Here is a 17,205-nt window from a genome sequence, read left to right as displayed (position 1 = left end):
TCTAGAGAATGGACAACAGAATAAGGTAAGAATAACTCTACCATTCAAATCTTCTCTAATTGATCCTTCCAAAGATATAGGATAAAAATTTTTGACTTGAACATGCAAACTTCTAAAGAAGATTAAAAATAATTTCACATAAAAAAGGAAAGGAGGACCATTTACAAAAAGGGAGAGTGATACCTCCTTAGTGTCCAATGGAAGATTTCCAACATACACTTCTGATTCTTTCTTCCTGTGTCCTGTAGAGGGAAAAAAACACATTAAGAGTGAAAATGTTATCCCAATTTTAATGTAACATGGCTGTACCAAAAAGGACTAACGAATACTTGGAGACTCTGATGAATGAACTTCTCTGTTGAAAAGAGATGGAGGAGATAAATTCTAAAATGGTATAAAGGGAGGTAACTCTAGATAGTAACTCCCCACCTACCATCCCAAATAAAGTATAAAATGCCCACAATGGAGAAAATACAATGACAAAAAGAAAAAATGATGGAAGGAACTACCACAAGGTAATTGCTACATAACAATTTAAAACAAAATAAAATATTGAAGCCCATTTCTACTGTTTTTGACAGTAGACAATTTTCCAACTTCAGTTCTTAAGGTGAAATGGGGAAGAGACAAGGTCTGTGAGAGGCCTGTGACTCAAACTTGCCCCAAATTGAGAGAAGAAAAAAATAGCAACTGTAGAGTCAGAGCATAATGTTGAGAAGGTTAACAGGAATGAGGAGTTGATTACAATTATTTAATACTAATTCTATAAAGGAGAAAACAGGAACCTAGCAGAAAGTGTGAAAGGTAGAAAAAGATGTAACTTTAGAAGTTTTTCTAGAATTATCCTTCATAAGGCTACCCTTTTCTTTTAAGTTCTTCAATCTATGAACTGAAAGAAAGCCCAAGAAAGGAGTCAGTTCCCAGCATCCCAATTGAGAAATGGCCCCTGCACAACAGGGTTACACACATACACACACATACACATAGAAAAAGAAATTAAGAGTAGAATTGAGAACAGTGGGAATGGCAAAGAAGGGTGAATTGGTTGAACCAGAATAACCTCCAAAATTCTTTCTATGATAGGCCTAATGTATCACTTGAATTCCTTAAGGAACACAAATCTATAAGAGAAAAGAGAACAGACCAGGACTAGAAGAAGTACCCAAAAGATCTAAGCCACTCAGATAGAAAGTATTGATGTTTTTTTTTTTAAAGCACATATGTGAAAGTGCTTTAAAAAATCTATTTAAAAGCAAAAAAAAAAAAAACAGATAAAAGCTAATAGTGGAAGAATAAAGAGCAGTTGAAAATAATAATTTCAACAAACAAGTAATTTACAATTAAAGAAACTGAACCCAAAATATGAAAGTGAATAAATATGTCACAAAAAATTTTGAAGGTGCTCTGAAATGCTCTAAAAACATCTTACATAGATAGGAAGAGCAATCAAAGAATTAAGTGATGATATTAAAGAAACAATAATAGAAATTGGAGTGCTTAAGGAAGAAATTAACAAATATGAGAGTAGAGAATTTAAAACAAAATGAGACTCTCCCAAAAAATGGATTCTCTGAAAAAGAGAATTTTGTGGCCTACAAAAATGAAAAAAAACTGAGCAAACAAAATCAAAAGACAACAAAATCTGAAAGAACACAAAAATATTATTAAATGAGTATAGAATTTGAAGAGAAGATGTGAAAAGAGAATCTGTGAACTATAGATGTCCCGGAGAAAAAAATAATTTAAAAACTCTGAATAGGATATTTTAGAAAATCACTGCCTAAAAGCAGTGGAAGAGGTCAGCAAAAACAAAACAAAACAAAAAACAGATTGAAGGAATCTATACAACACTAAAACTCTGGGAAATCAGGTTATTTTTTGAAAAGAGGAGGCAAAGCTACCCCCTAGAATATTCTAGCAGCAGAGGGAGAAATACTCATTGAAAGAATCCATCAATCTACCTTCAGAAAGAGATCTTACAAGGAAAACCCCAAGGAACATTGTTGCAAAACTCCAGAATTTATAATCTCAAAGAAAAAAAAAATACTGCAAGCTGCCAGACAAAAACAATTCAAATATCAAGGAGCAACAGTCAAGATTACCCAGGATCTGGCAGCTTCTACAATAAAGGACCACAGGGCCTGGAATACCATATTCCAGAAAGCAAAGGACCTAGACAAGCAAGAACTAGCTACCCAGCAACACTCAGCATCATCTTTTAGGGGAGGTGATGGATCTTCAATGAAGTAAGAGATTTTCAATCATTTCTATTGAAAAAAATATATGTGATGAATTTGTAAAAAATTTTGAATGGAAGAATATACATTTTTCACCATTCCACAGCACCTTTACAAAAATAGATCTGCCCTACAGCATAAAAGAATCATAAACAAATGTAAAAAAATCTTTTGCAGACCATGATACAATTAAAATATTAATTTGATTAAAAAAAACATATGAGCAAAAGCAACTTACCTAAATGGGTGGCTACATGAATCAAAGAACAGATCTAAAAAATATAATTATAATAAAGATAATAACAATGAGAATATGCCAAAACTGATCTCAGATGAAACTTTTTTCTCAAAAAATTATATTAATAAAAATAGAAAGAGAATAAACAAATTGATCATAATAAACAAATTAGCAACCCTAAACAAAATACAAAAGAATAAATCTTGAATAGAGAAGAAACAGAAAAACTTTAAAATAAAAGAGTGTAGAACTGCTAAGCAGTAATGTAACAGGAGATGAAGAGTGGATCTTTGAATCAGGATGAATGGTTCAGATCTCGTATCTGAGACATACTGGCTCTGTAACCCTCGGAAGATGACAATTCTCTAAGCCTATAAGTTGTAAAAAGATTCTTACCTGTATTTATAGAGAGAGTTGCCTCATCACAGAATTCTCTATATTAATAAAATCATAGATTCAATCACTGTTCCTGATAGAAGAGATAAACAAAACCAAGAGCTGCTTTTTCAAAGGTAAATCAATTTCAGAAAAAGAAAAACAGGGCAAATATCAATGAACTGCCAAAGGCAGGTTGGGGAAAGGAATAAAGAACACTTTCTGAGCCATCTGATTTACAAATGATTTCAATGAAACATTTAAAGAGCAATTAATAACTATGCTACAAAAATCATTCTCTATAATAGAAAAAGGTCTTTATCAAACCCTTTTATAAAATAAATACACTCTTGATACCTAAACCAGTAAGAGACAAAACAGACAAAAACAATTTCACTAACAATGATGCAGAAATGTGTTAAACAAATTCTTTACCAGGAGACTAGCACCATATCCCAAAAATTGTGAAGTCAACATAACCAAGTTAGTATCATAGAAGAGATACAAAGGATGGTTCAAAATTAAGAAAACAATTAAAATAATCACATCAACAAACAAAACCTATATGATTATTTTAATAGATGGAAATGGCAAAATTCAACACTCGTTTATATTAAAAACCCTAAAATGCATAGGCATGGAAACATCCTTCTTTAATATGATCAAAAGCATATATGTTAAAGGCAGGAATAAGCATACAGAGGCAAATCAAAGAGCCTTCTTCTTTCCACTATTATTTGATAATTCTAGAAATGCTAGTTATATCAATAAGAACAAAATTAAAAGTAGAAACATTAACAAAGAGGAAACAAAATTGTTTCTATCTGCAAATAATATAGCATAATTCGAATATAGCATCAGAAACTCAGAGAAAGACACTAATTGAGATGATTCAGAGTATCAGTATAATAAAAGAATATGAATTAATTTGTCAAATCATCTGCATTTCTATATAGTAGTAACAAAAACCAATATCTGCAAAACATAGAAGATATGCAAGTTAACATAGCAAAATACATGCAAGAAATACAACTACAAAACTTTGTTTCTTTGTAGAAATAGAGGAAGACAAAAAATGGAGAGACATGTGCCACTCGTAGTTTGTGCCAGCACTGTTAGTTTACAGATTTAGTGCTATAATAACCAAATACCAAGAGAATATTTTACAGCAGTAAACAAAACAATAAAACTAATTTTCAAGAACAAAATGTATAGAATTTTTAAGGGGAAACAATAGGGAAATATGAATAAAGAGAAAATGAGCTTACCAGACATCAAACTATATCATTAAACAACAATCATAAAAACTACATACTAGTTAAGAACAGAAAAGAAGATCAAGTGAAAAGTAAGCAAGAAACAGAAGCAATCAAATACCAATAACCTACTATTTGAGAAATTCAAGATGAGTCAATGAAGGAAAGATTTCATTTGTGATGAGAACTGCTAGAAAAACCAAAAAGCAATTTAGCAGTAATTAGATTCAGAGAAAAACTTATATACCACATGCTGTAAGTTCAAAATGGATATTCGATCTAAACATGAAAATCCACCACTAAAAAACTGGAAGGAAATCATTTACTTTACCTTATTCACAGCTATGGCTAGTGACTAAAGAAGGAAGGAACACATATAAGAAAAAGAAAGCATATTTCTACTATGTAAAATAGTTTTTTTATGAACAAAATCAATTAAAATTCAATTAGAAGAGAACCTGCAGAGGGAAAAAATGTTTCCAAAAAATATCAGATTAAACTCTGGGCAATTAGAAAAAAGTTAGCCCAAAGATTATGTTAATGAAAAATAACTTTCTACATAACATAAAGGCAGGAAAGAATGTTGCATTCATCACCAAATGCAGTTAGGAGTAGGGACCTTCAAAATTGTTTGAGATAATGACAAAAGGAGAGTGTGTGTGTGTATATATATATGTGTGTGTGTGTCTACTAAAGCATATATGTCAGATATATAACATATATATCCGATTGATATATGCACATGCATACACACAAAAGCAGTCCTTTTACATCGCACTATGAGAAATTCAAACATCACTATGTCAAAATCCAATACCTGATATAACTTTGAACTCCATTTTTGGAGAAGCTCCTCCATTTTGGGAGAAAAAGGCTAGAAACTGGGAAGAGCAGGCATTCTTCCTGTCCCTGTTATCTACCAGATAAGAAAAACAAAAGAATCAAGTAGGATATCCCAATCTCTGGGTGCCAGATCCACTCCTTCTGATAATCTTTGTTCAAGTGCCAAGGAACAAAGGTAATTTTCCCCCTTCTAGAACTGAAGGGCATACATTGGTGAGATTATAGAGTAGCCAGAGGGAGCTGTGTTTCCTTTCATTTAATGGGTTCAATTCTTCTAATGACCATTAATTAAGTTGGTGAATGATTTCCTTTTTCCCTTTTGAAAGGTGGCGAGATGGGGGAGAAGCTGATTCTGCCTCTGCAGACAGCAGCATGAGGTGCTGTTTATCTTCTATCCAAATGAACGCTTCCCTCCTTGCCATTGCTAACAGTCTGTGCTTTCCACTGTTTCACCCTAATGTGGATGTGCACATGTGTGTATATATGTATGTGTGTATGTGAAAAAACACACATATACATATTTCAGTTTTAAGCTTTGTTTTGGGGGTGCTGAGTGTTTATGTATGTGTATAATTACACATATAAACACATATATAGTATTAAGTAAAGGATAAAGAAAAATCTAGATGCTAGCATACTTATTAGAGATTTGAGAAAAGATTCTGATTTTTATAAAGTGAGAGCTTCAGTGAAGCTGAGTTTCAGGGAAGAAGGAACAGGCAATAATACTATTGATAGGTACAAATGCAAAGGAAGCAAGCACACACAGAGCAAGAAGGGTTGCTTATTGTGCGAGCCGGCAACCACCTAGTGGTTTCTTTGTTTTATGAGCCCTATGAGACCTACTCACCCAAGGCTTTATGCTGCTCTGACTTCCCATTCTTCTTGGGGTACTTAGTAAAGGTTCGGTGTTCACCACTGCTCACAGACCTGTCATAACCATAACAAAGACATCTTTGTATAAAGCTTGATCGTTCAGTAAGTTAGAAAGATCAGGAGAAGCTCTCTGCTTCAAATGCCATCACTACTTTGTTCACTCAATCGGAGCTAGAGGTGCAAGGGGCCTCAGGAGACACCCAGTCTAGCCTCCTCCTTTTACAGGCAAGGATCCTGAAGGCCCCAAGACTGCACAGAACTAACTAGCAGAAGACAGACTCACACGCAGGTCCTGGGACTCCTAATTCAGCACCCTTTCTACTGCGCCATCTTCTAACACAAAATATAAATATTACCATGGGGCACACCCCGTATACACACACACACATACACATACATACATACATACACACACACACACACACACACACACACACACACACACACACGAAGCTACAACTTTATGACAAATTAAATGGATGGTTAAAACCATCCATGGGGGGGGGGGGGGGGCAGTGTAGAAAGAGCAACAATGAAGGAGGAAGAAAGGGAAAGAGTCAAGAGCAGAAAGGGAGAAAGAAAATGGAGGGAGAGGCAGGAGGAAATAAGAGGAGAGAAAGGGAGAGGAAGAAAAAGGAAGAGAGGAGAAAGGCAGAGAGAGAGAGAGCGAGAGAGTGCACACACACACACACACACACACACACACTCACTCTCTCTCTGGGGAGACTTTCTTAACCCCTACTCTTACTGACAAGGCCAGCACGGCCCAGAGGTCAGCTAGGGTTAAGTCTAAGGAGTTGGAGGGTGGTTTCCTAATGCTATACTCCCCATCAATATGCTTCCTAACATAACTGTCAGTTCATATCAACTGGCCAATTAGCTTTCAGAAAGAAGTATTTACTTAGATGATATAGCAAGAATAGTTAGTATAAAGCATCCCACTCAAAAAATGCAACATACATAATCTCCCACAGGGAGCTCAGGATAAAGTGGGCTGAAATTTAGAGATATATGGCAAAGGGACAATTTGTTGTTCTATGTTCTTAGAAATCCATGTCTTCCCTTCATGAGGTACTCAGTTGAGTTCTGTTATAGTAGCCTCTTCTGTTGGGCTCTGAATATACATCCCCTTGGTTCCCAATGCAAATACTATTGTCAACTAATTAAGGAGGTGATATGATTAAAAAGATTGGACCTCCAAAATTCAACAGGTTGTTACTTGGATAGTGAACAAAAAATACAATTCCTCTGTCTCTCTGAATTTTTCAAGGTCCTCATCCAGTTAAGGTGTAGGGGGTAGGGAGAAAAATGCAAGACTGACATTCCACTCTACCCACCCACTTAACCCTCCCAAAACCACTTAATTTCTTATCAAGGATTAATTGCAATATCTTCTCCTTAGTTTTCTATAGGGCCCTATAATATATTACCAAGTATTCTTACAAATCTAAATATTTCATGTGCAACTTCATTTCTAGTTCATTGAATCTAGCTCATTAAAGACCTCCAAATTGAACAAGACCTTTTCATGGTTTGAATCTGATGGATGAGTCAATTAAGAAACAAAAGCTTAGCATTTTAACTTTTTTTTTTTTTTTTTTTGCTGAGGCAATTGGGGTTAAGTGACTTGCCCAGAGTCACACAGATAGGAAGTGTTAGTATCTGAGGCTAGATTTGAACTCAGATCCTCCTGACTTCAGGCTGGTGCTCTATCCATTGGGCCACCTAGCTATCCCAGCATCTTAACTTTTAATGGAAAAAGCATGAGTTGATTTATTTAATTGGGTCCCTCCCTTGAATAAAAACATATTTGTAGATGTATGTGGGAAAGGGATAATAGACACACATGCAATCTATATTTTAGATAAGATCATAGATCTTTAGCTGAAAAATACCTCAGAGACCATGTCCAGGTCCCTTACCCTGTTTTACAAATGAGGATTGCAGATGTTCTGACCTCAGAGCATATATGACTCTACAAACCAAATCAATTAAATGTATGATTCAGTTTCTCAGACAATAAAGGAGCACTCCCCCTCTATCCTCTCTTCCTCTGTATAGACTTCTACTTGCATATCCTGATTAGGTGAATTTTCTCTAATATTCTTTCCTTCTTCATCAAAATATAACAGAAAACTCTCAGATGTTCTGTTTAAACTGCTTCTATGATTCTGATGATGATGACAAAGTTTAGATGAGATGTGTGTATCATCTCTCTTTGTTTGAATTTAAGCAAGTTTTTCTTATTTAATCCTTTATTATTATTCAATGCTGTTTCCTTTTTGGTTTTTCTTAGCTTGTGTTTAAACCTCAAAGTTTCTACTCAACTGAGGTCTTTTCTAAATGCTTGGGAGAATTCTTATTAAAGGTTCATTTTTTCCCTGTTAATACTATATTCAATTTTATTGAGTAAACTATTCTTGTCTGCAAGCTTATTTATTATATTCTTTGCCTTTTGGAATATGGCATTCTGAGTTCTATGCCTTTATAATTGTAGCAGCTAAATCATGTGTGATAACTGACTGTGGCTCTTCTGTTTGTCAATTTTCTTTCTGGCTGCCTAAAGTAATTTTTCTTTGACCTGGAAGCTCTGGATATTGGCAATAATGTTCCTGGGAATTTTCACTTTGGAGTTTCTGTCAGGAGGTGACTGATGGATTTTTTTTTAAATAGCTTTTTATTTACAAGTTATATGCATGGGTAATTTTATAGCATTGACAATTGCCAAACCTTTTGTTCCACTTTTTCCCCTCTTTCCCTCCATTCCCCCCCCCCCCCCATAGCAGGTTGACCAATACATGTTAAAGTATAAATTAAATAAGTATACATGTCTTAACAGTTATTTTGCTGTACAGAAAGAATCAGACTTTGAAATAGTGTACTATTAGCCTGTAAAGGAAATCAAAAAAGCAAGTGGACAAAAATATAGGAATTGGAAATTCTATCTAATGGTTCATAGTCATTTCCCAGAGTTCTTTCGCTGGGTGTAGCTGGTTCAATTCATTACTGCTCTATTGGGACTGATTTGGTTCATCTCATTGCTGGATGTGGCCACATCCATCAGAATTGGTCATCATATGGTATTGTTGAAGTATATAATGATCTCCTGGTCCTGCTCATTTCACTCAGCATCAGTTCATGTAAGTCTCTCCAGGCCTTTCTGAAATCATCCTGCTGGTCATTTCTTACAGAACAATAATATTCTATAATATTCATATATCAGAATTTATTCAGCCATTCTCCAATTGATGGGCATTCATTTAGTTTCCAGTTTCTGGCCACTACAAAGAGACCTGCTACAAACATTCATGTACATACAGGTCCCTTCCCCTTCTGTAAGATTTCTTTGGGATATAAGTCCAGTCTGGATCTGGGGAATCACTCTGGATCAAGGGGAATGCACAGTTTGATAACTTTTTGAGCATAGTTCCAAATTGCTCTCCAGAATGGCTGGATGTATTCACAATTCCACCAACGACGTATCAGTTTTCCTGTTTTCCCACATCCCCTCCTCATTCTAGCCAATCTGACAGATGTGTTGTAGTATCTCAGAGTTGTCTTAATTTGCATTTCTCTGATTAATAATGACTTGAAATAGTTTTAATTTCTTCGTCTGAGAATTGTCTGTTCATATCCTTTGACCATTTACCAATTGGAGAATGGCTTGATTTCTTATAAATTAGAGTCAATTCTCTATATATTTTGGAAATGAGGCCTTTAGACTGATGGATTCTTTATATTTCCATTTTACCCTTTAATTCTAAGAGATCTGGGTGTCTTTCTTTTAAAATTTATTTATTTATTGTTAAGATTTCTTGACATATGATATCATGGAGTTTAGATAGTCTGATGATTCTTAATTTTTTTTCTTCCTGATCTATTTTCCAGTTAGTGGTTTTTATATGAAATTTTATATTTTCTTCTTTTTTCAATCTTTTTTTTTAACTTACTTTTAATATTTCTTTTTGTTTCATGGAGTCATTGACTTTTATTTGTCCAATTCTAATTTTCATGGCATTTGTTACTTGAATGAGCTTTGTATCTCATACCAAACTGTTAATTCTTTTATATCTTCTTTCCATAGCTCTCACTTTTTCCTCACTTTTTTTTTAAAACTCTTGCTTCATCTTTTCCAGGAATTATAGTTGAATTTGTAACCAAGTTTTGTTTTAATTTGAGGCTTGTCTTATAGCTATCTTAGTCAATCTCATCTAAGGTTTATGTCAAGCATCTCTGTCACCACAATAGCTTTTAAAGGTGGGATTCTTCCTGACTACTTCCTGACGTTAGACTTGATCTTAGGGCTAGGGCTCTGCACTTCTGGAGGAAAGGCTTGGTTTGGTCCTGTTGCTGCGTACTAATGTTACCTTGTTCCAAAATCTCAGAACTCAGACTGGGGCCTACAAGCTTTCAGACAATTTCCAAATATTTTTCAGCTCTAAATTCCCAAAACTAGGTTACAAGGTCTACAATTCTTATATAAGTACTCAGAGTAACAAATGTACATACATAGAAGATAATCTTTATTTTTAACCACAGAAAATGCAGATGATATGAAATTCTCCCAGAAGCCCATAAAAAGATACAGAGAACAAATAAAGTACTCACATTGTTCTGTTCAGAGAGAAATGCCATTAGAAACACCATTCCAGTGAAACTCACACCACACACAAGGTCTTACACAATCTTGACTCATAATATCCCCTGTGATTTAGACACAACCTGTGAGGCAAGAGCAATACCCTTAAAGAAAGGGACGGCCTAAACAGTTAGGAATGGCAAGGTCCCAATCTCTTGAGTCCCACATCACTTTTTAAGCCTTATTGTTGCTCTAGATTCAAAGGCCACATAGATGAGATGTTCTTTCTCCTTGTACCCATGAAAGGGTACTGCTCAGGAAGTATCTTTTTCTTTCCTAAAAAACCTGATCCTTTTACTTGTTAACTTGGAGTTAATTCCTGGAGCAATCCCTTAGGCTGATGCTGCCCAGGAAATCTCTCTTCTCTGGCTAGAAGTTTAAATTCCTGGTTAAATGGTATTTAGAAAATAAAGATCTTGCCCATTCCTATCTCTCTCCAATGAACAGTAGAGTGGATGTCAGAAGTCCATGAACTCCCTGTAGGGCCACAAGTGTTTCTGCTATATATCTCTACAAGAACTCTATCATTGTCCCAGCTACTGCCATCTCTTGAGCTATGAAAGTCCACTCTCAAGTCTCAAGTCTCCCTGGGCTCAGAAAACTATAAATAAACATGTAATTCTTAGGTATTTTGGCCTCAAAACCACCACAACTCATTCCTGGAAACAAGCCTGGGTGGCTTCTCTTTGCCCAGAATACAGGCCTACTCTGTTAGGGACTCAGTTCTATCTTTTGACCAAGGAAAGGTAAAAAGGAGCACACATAAACCCCTTTCCACAGCAAGGAAAAAGCAGGTTTGTCACCTCACTTTTATAAACCACAAGAAAGAGATGGCCCCTCAAACAAGAGTCTATCTTTCCTAGAGTCCTACCTAACCAATTTTGTTGAAGTCATTGTAAAGCAAATGGGACACACCCCCTAGCTTTTCAAAGATACTATGGCCATGTCTCTCTAGGCAAAGAGATAATCTCACCAAGTGATTAATAAATTCCCCTGGTCAACAACACTTTTTTTTGTCTGTGGAGAATGATCTTATTTTTTTTTACATAATTTTTAAAAATAAATTTTATTTCCCCCCAAATTACATGTGAAAGCAATTTGTAAACATTTGTTGTTTTTTCAAGTTCTGAGTTCCAAATTTTATCCCTCCATCTCTTGCCCCTTGCCTGAGAGAGTAAGCAATTAGATATGTTATACATATAAAATTATGTAAAATATGTCCACATTAGCCATTTTGTTCAAGAAACTCAAACGAAAGAAAAAGTGAAAAATAGCATGCTTTGTCTGCATTCAAACTGTATCAGTCCTTTCTCTGGAAGCAGATTACTTCTTTGGGATTTTCTTAGATCATTGTATTGCTGAGAATAGCCACATCATTCAGTTCTTCATGAAACAATATTGCTATTACTGTGTATAATGTTCTCCTGGTTCTTCAGTTCACTTTGCATTAAGTCATGTAAGTCTTTTCGGGTCTTTCTGAAATTATCCTACTTGTCATTTCTTATCACACAATAATATTCCACTACAATAATATACCACATCTTGTTTAGCCATTCCTCGATTGCTGGCATCCCTTCAATTTCTAATTCTTAGCCACTACAAAAAGAACTGCTACCAATATTTTTATACAACTATTTTCTTTCCCTCCCTTTTTTTCTGATGTCTTTGGGATACAGACTTAGCAGATCCATTACAATATCTTTTTGGGATACCTCTTCCAACTCATACATAAAAGAAGGTCCCAAGGAGGGTAATTACTCCTGTTTCCAAGATACCATATGGGTCAGAACCACCAAAACTATGAATATACCTTATAACACTCTTACCAGTGTTAATATCTTTATTAGTCAACCAGTTAATACAATTACTTTGAAGTAAAGGCATTTACTGAAATGATCTCATACAAATAATAATAAAAAAAAAAAATCCTTCCCACTTTCTACCCCACCACACAGAGAAAGTGAACTACATTCTCCCTTAACTACACCATATTTATAGAAATAGTGAGCACATATACAGAGTCCACTAGTTGAGAGGACACACAGGAGGAAATGTGTTCCCAGCAATTCAAATGATTTTGAGATGCCATAGGAGCATCCAGGTGGAACATGAGTGTATGAGTGTGTGTGTGTGTGTGTGTGTGTGTGTGAGTATTTGTGGAAATCCAAGGTTTAAAAAGCACTTTTAAAATATCCCTTAATTTTGTCCTCGAAACAACCCTGGGAGTGGATGCTATTATTTCTCCTTTTACAGATAAGGAAACTGAGGCAGACAAAAGTAACTTGCTCACGTTGACATAACTAGTTAAGTTTCTGGTGCTTGATTTGAATTCTGGTTATCCTGAATCAGGATAGGGACCAAAATGAAGTTTGATCAGCAAGGAGATCACTCTTTATTACTAACAATTATGTCCAATAAAGATAAAATTATGGGATAGATGGGTGAAGGACAAGAACACTGCTTCAGCAGCTTACTTCTTGCTTTGGCTAAAATGAATTTACATGTTAAACTTGAAATGATTTTGAGGGTATCTAGGAGTTTCTAATCGTAGATAAATGTGACAGAAAATTAGATCTCCTTCCAGATACATCAATCTACAGGTAAAGATCAAATTTTAATCTGGGGTTACTTTGACTGGCTTTTGTCATCTGGGTGGGATATTTCTAATTAAAGAGGTTTCAGTTTGCCCTTCTAGAGGTTCTAACAACTATATACCAGCTGACTGAAGCTCAGATGGTTTGGCTGGACCTGCAGATATAAACTCAGAAAAGAGAAACAGGGAATAATGCCCAGAGGAGACTAGATGACTAACAACTACATATAAAAAGAACCCCCTATCTCATCTGAGACCAGCAGATACCAGAGGAATAATATGCTAGCAGAGACAACATGTTAAGACCAGTGGTCACCAGTCTTATGTGAATTCTATGCACATTTACTCTTTTCAATAATGATATTTAAACATATTTGCAAGAGAGTGTGCCCTAGGTTTAATTAGAAAATGATCTATTGCCAATCTAATTACCATGCTACTTCAATGAATGTCTTTCTTTGAACTAATTTGATGCTTCTGGCTGAAAAGAAATAAAGGCATCTGGGCAACTATCATTTCAAGTGAATGTGGACCATCATCTTGACAGCAGCCTGAGTCTCCATTCTTACTAGGCCTGTTCTCTACTGGGTACAGTATCTATGGCATAAGTGGCTCTATTGTATGATGCTAAAGCCATTTGGGAAGGGAAGAGAAATCCATTAACTACCCAAAAGCTAAGCCTATTCTTAGCAAATTTTCTTTGTTCTTTTTACATATCTGGCTCCCATTTCTAGTGCCAGTTGTAATATTCTCAGAACTTCTCTTGTTTTGATTGTGCCTCTCTACAGAAAAGATAGCCAAACTACGAAGGGCTGTTCCCACATACATGTATGTATGTATGTATACACACATTTTTTTAACAGCCCATGAACTAAGAATTTTTTTTTATAACATTTAAAAAATATTTATTGTATTTTAAAATATAAAAATCATTTTTAGCTGGGGCTCTACAAAAACAGTCAATAGATCAGATTTGGCGCTCTGGATTCCAGCTCTAGAGTGTCTTGGTTTTTAAAGGGTCACCAGGATTGTGGCTGGACAACCAATAGCTAGCCATCATATAATTCCATTATACTATTAAGTTGAGCTCTTCAAATCTTGATTTCCTTACTTTTTTACATTTCATTTATGGGTAACAAAATGCAGATCTTTCTTTAAAACCTACCAACTCATTCTTTATTAACTGACTTATTTCTGTGGGGACATTACGTAGGCTGGTAAAAAATCATCTCATAAGCAATTCTCTTGCCTTTCTCTCTACCAGTAATGACAAACTCAGTACCTCAAAAGTTCCTTCCATCTTGAAACAACTCTAATGCTCAATAGCTCAATAGTCACTGATTCCTAGTTCTGTTCTTCAGAGCAACACACAACTCCACCTCCTTTTCCATATAATTAACACATTTCAAGTATATGAAGGCAGTATCAATTATTTCCCAAGTCTTCTTTTCAATTATTAACCGTCTCTAATTCTTTCAATTTTGCCTCATATACTATAATATGGTTTCTAGACCCTTTTCCTTTTTGGTTACACTCTAGTTTGTCAATATTATTTGTAAAATGTCATACCCACATTTTATTAATTTTATTAAATTTTAGTTTCAGTACCTAGCTTAATAGATGGTGGCTATGAGGAAAGAAACTTACATGTTTGCAGTACTTTAATTCTCTTTGAAGGAATCACCTGCAAAACAAAAATCAGTGTTAGATATGAATACATGCATAATTTATCATTATCACACACTAAGGTAAGGTTGTGAGAAAATAGCAAAAGACAATTTAAAAGGCTTTAACAAAATATTCAAATATGAGGAGTTCAGACATAAATTTTCTAAGAGTTCAAAAATAAAGTAAAATTATGAGAGTATGGAAAAATTTAACTGTCAGACCTATAGGTAAGGAAAGAATTTGTGATCAAACAAGAGATAGAGGGTATTATAAGATGTAAAATGAATAATTTTTATTACATACAACTAAAAAAGCTTTTGCATAAACAAAACCAATGCAGTCAAGATTAGAAGGAAAGCAAGAAACTGGGTGATTTTACAAGCAAGTTTCTCTGATACAGGTCTTTTCTCAAATATATAGAGAACAGAGTCAAATTTATAAGAATATGATTCATTCCCCAATTCATTACCCAATATATTCATCCCCCAATTCCCCAATTGTAGATCAGAGAGTACAAACGCGCAGTTTTCGGAAGAAATCAAAGCTATCTATAGTCATGTAAAAAAAATGTCCAAAATCACTACTGAGTAGAAAAAAAATGCAAATTAAAACAACTCTGAGATACTGCCTCATACATATCAAATTAGCTAATATGACAGAAAAGGAAAATGACAAATGTTGGAGGAGATATAGAAAAACTGGGACATTAATTCACTGTTGTGTGAGCTGTGAAGTGATTCAACCACTCTGGAAAACAATTCGGAACTATGCCCAAAGGGCTATAAAACCATAATTTTATACTCTCTGATTTGGCAATATCAATCAATACTAGGTCTTAATCCCAAAACAATCAAAGGAAAAGAAAAAGGCCCTATAAGTACAAAAATATTGAAGTTTTTTTCTGCAATGGCAATTGATAATTAAGGGGATGCTCATCAATTGGAGAATGAACAAGTTGCGGTATGAAATTGTGATGGAGTGTTACTGTACTATAAGAAATGACAAGAAGCATGCTTTCAAAAAAATCTGAGAAGACGTAAATAAATGATGAAAAATGAAATGAGCAAAACTTAGAAAGCAACTATGAATGACTTAGTTATTTTCAGGAATACAATGTTTTAAGACAATTCTGAAGAACTTATGATAAAAAATACTATTCACTTTCAGTGAAAGAACTGATGGGAGTCTGAATGCAGATAGAAGCAATTTCTTATATTTTATCTTTCTTTTTTTTTTGGTCTCTGTTGTCTTTTGCAACATGGTTAACATGGAAATGTTTTGCATAATTGTAATATGTATAATTTGTACCAAATAGTTTGCTTTCTCAATGAGAGGGGAAAGGGAGGGAGAGAGAAATTTTAACTCAAAATTTTAAAAAATGTTTACATTCCTAATTGAAAAATGCAACATAATTGAGAAAAATTAAAAGCTATGGTTTTTTTTTTTAAGTTTAGAAATAATTGAGGGACTATTAATCCATGTTATGAAAACCATGGTACTATATATATATATACTATGTAACCAGAAGACCTGGATCTAGTACTGGCTTTGCCATTTATTAATTAGCTTTATGAACGTGAATAAATCACTTTTAAGCTTCTCTACTTCCTTATCTGTAAGATGGGATCAATACCACCTGTTCTGCTTTACTGGATTATTGTGAAGCTCTAATGAGGTTATGTACCGGAAAAAAAGTTTTTAATTTACTAAATGATATTTTTTTCTGACAAAATTGAAACATAATTACTACCTATGTAGCAGGGATTTGGACAACTATCTCACATGTGGGTTTCACATATATGTATTAGTTGAGAATCACTATGAATCCTCACTTCCCTCTTATCCTGCTACATGATTCATTACCATATTATTTCTGATCTTGGGTTGTAAGTTAATCAAGGAGTTCTAACTATTCCTCATAAATTAAATGAAATGTTCAATCTCTTTTATTAGCTAATTAGCTCTGAACCTCTACCTGAATAATCCAGAGATACCTCTTTTCCCATAACTTTTTTTCTTTCTTTCAAACTTCCTAAATATCAATATCACTATCTATTCATTTAAAAAATATATAATAAATTCATTCTTTCAAGAGTTTGTTCCTTTTAAAAGAAAAAATAACAATGTCCACAGTCTCTATAAGAGAGATGATTTAAACTGGAGAAAAAACTACTAAACACATATATAAATAAAATCAAGAGAAATCTAATAATCAGAATCACAGGGCAGGAGTAGACATTCCAGCTTTGCGGTTGACTTTGTTAGCTTAAACAAATTATTATCCATCTAGAACATGGAAAGTTTTCTCATGTTTTCTAAGACTATTAGAAATACAAAATAGGAGATTATTCCACAAGAAACAAATTTGCAGAATAAGTCATGTATGAATTCAAGGGTCATTGTTTAGTTATCTCATGTTTTCTAAGACTATTAGAAATACAAAATAGGAGATTATTCCACAAAAAACAAATTTGCAGAAT

The 17,205-nt window shown here is 34.4% G+C and overlaps 1 protein-coding gene across 5 annotated transcripts in view; it reads right to left on the bottom strand.

Annotated features, from left to right (window-relative positions):
• The window catches only part of TDRD10 (tudor domain containing 10), a 48,958-nt gene that overhangs the window by 28,341 nt on the left and 3,412 nt on the right, over positions 1 to 17,205 (bottom strand). For 3 of the 5 annotated variants that reach the window (XM_031966666.1, XM_031966665.1, XM_012548126.3), the window contains exons 2-4: positions 14,705 to 14,741; positions 5,800 to 5,879; positions 184 to 242 (exon numbers count right to left, since the gene is read on the bottom strand). In XM_031966666.1, coding sequence (XP_031822526.1) covers positions 184 to 242; positions 5,800 to 5,879; positions 14,705 to 14,706 — 141 coding nt within the window. In that variant the 5' untranslated portion in view covers positions 14,707 to 14,741. Of the gene's footprint in view, positions 1 to 183; positions 243 to 2,475; positions 2,510 to 5,799; positions 5,880 to 14,704; positions 14,742 to 17,205 lie in introns of those variants that run through there. The other 2 variants (XM_031966668.1, XM_031966669.1) reach the window with 2 other exon arrangements.

The sequence above is a fragment of the Sarcophilus harrisii genome, chromosome 4 (assembly GCF_902635505.1).
Source record: "Sarcophilus harrisii chromosome 4, mSarHar1.11, whole genome shotgun sequence".
Classification (NCBI taxonomy): Eukaryota; Metazoa; Chordata; class Mammalia; order Dasyuromorphia; family Dasyuridae; genus Sarcophilus; species Sarcophilus harrisii.
The sequence above is the reverse complement of the archived record's forward strand: the minus strand, read 5'-3'. Positions and strand labels throughout refer to the sequence as shown.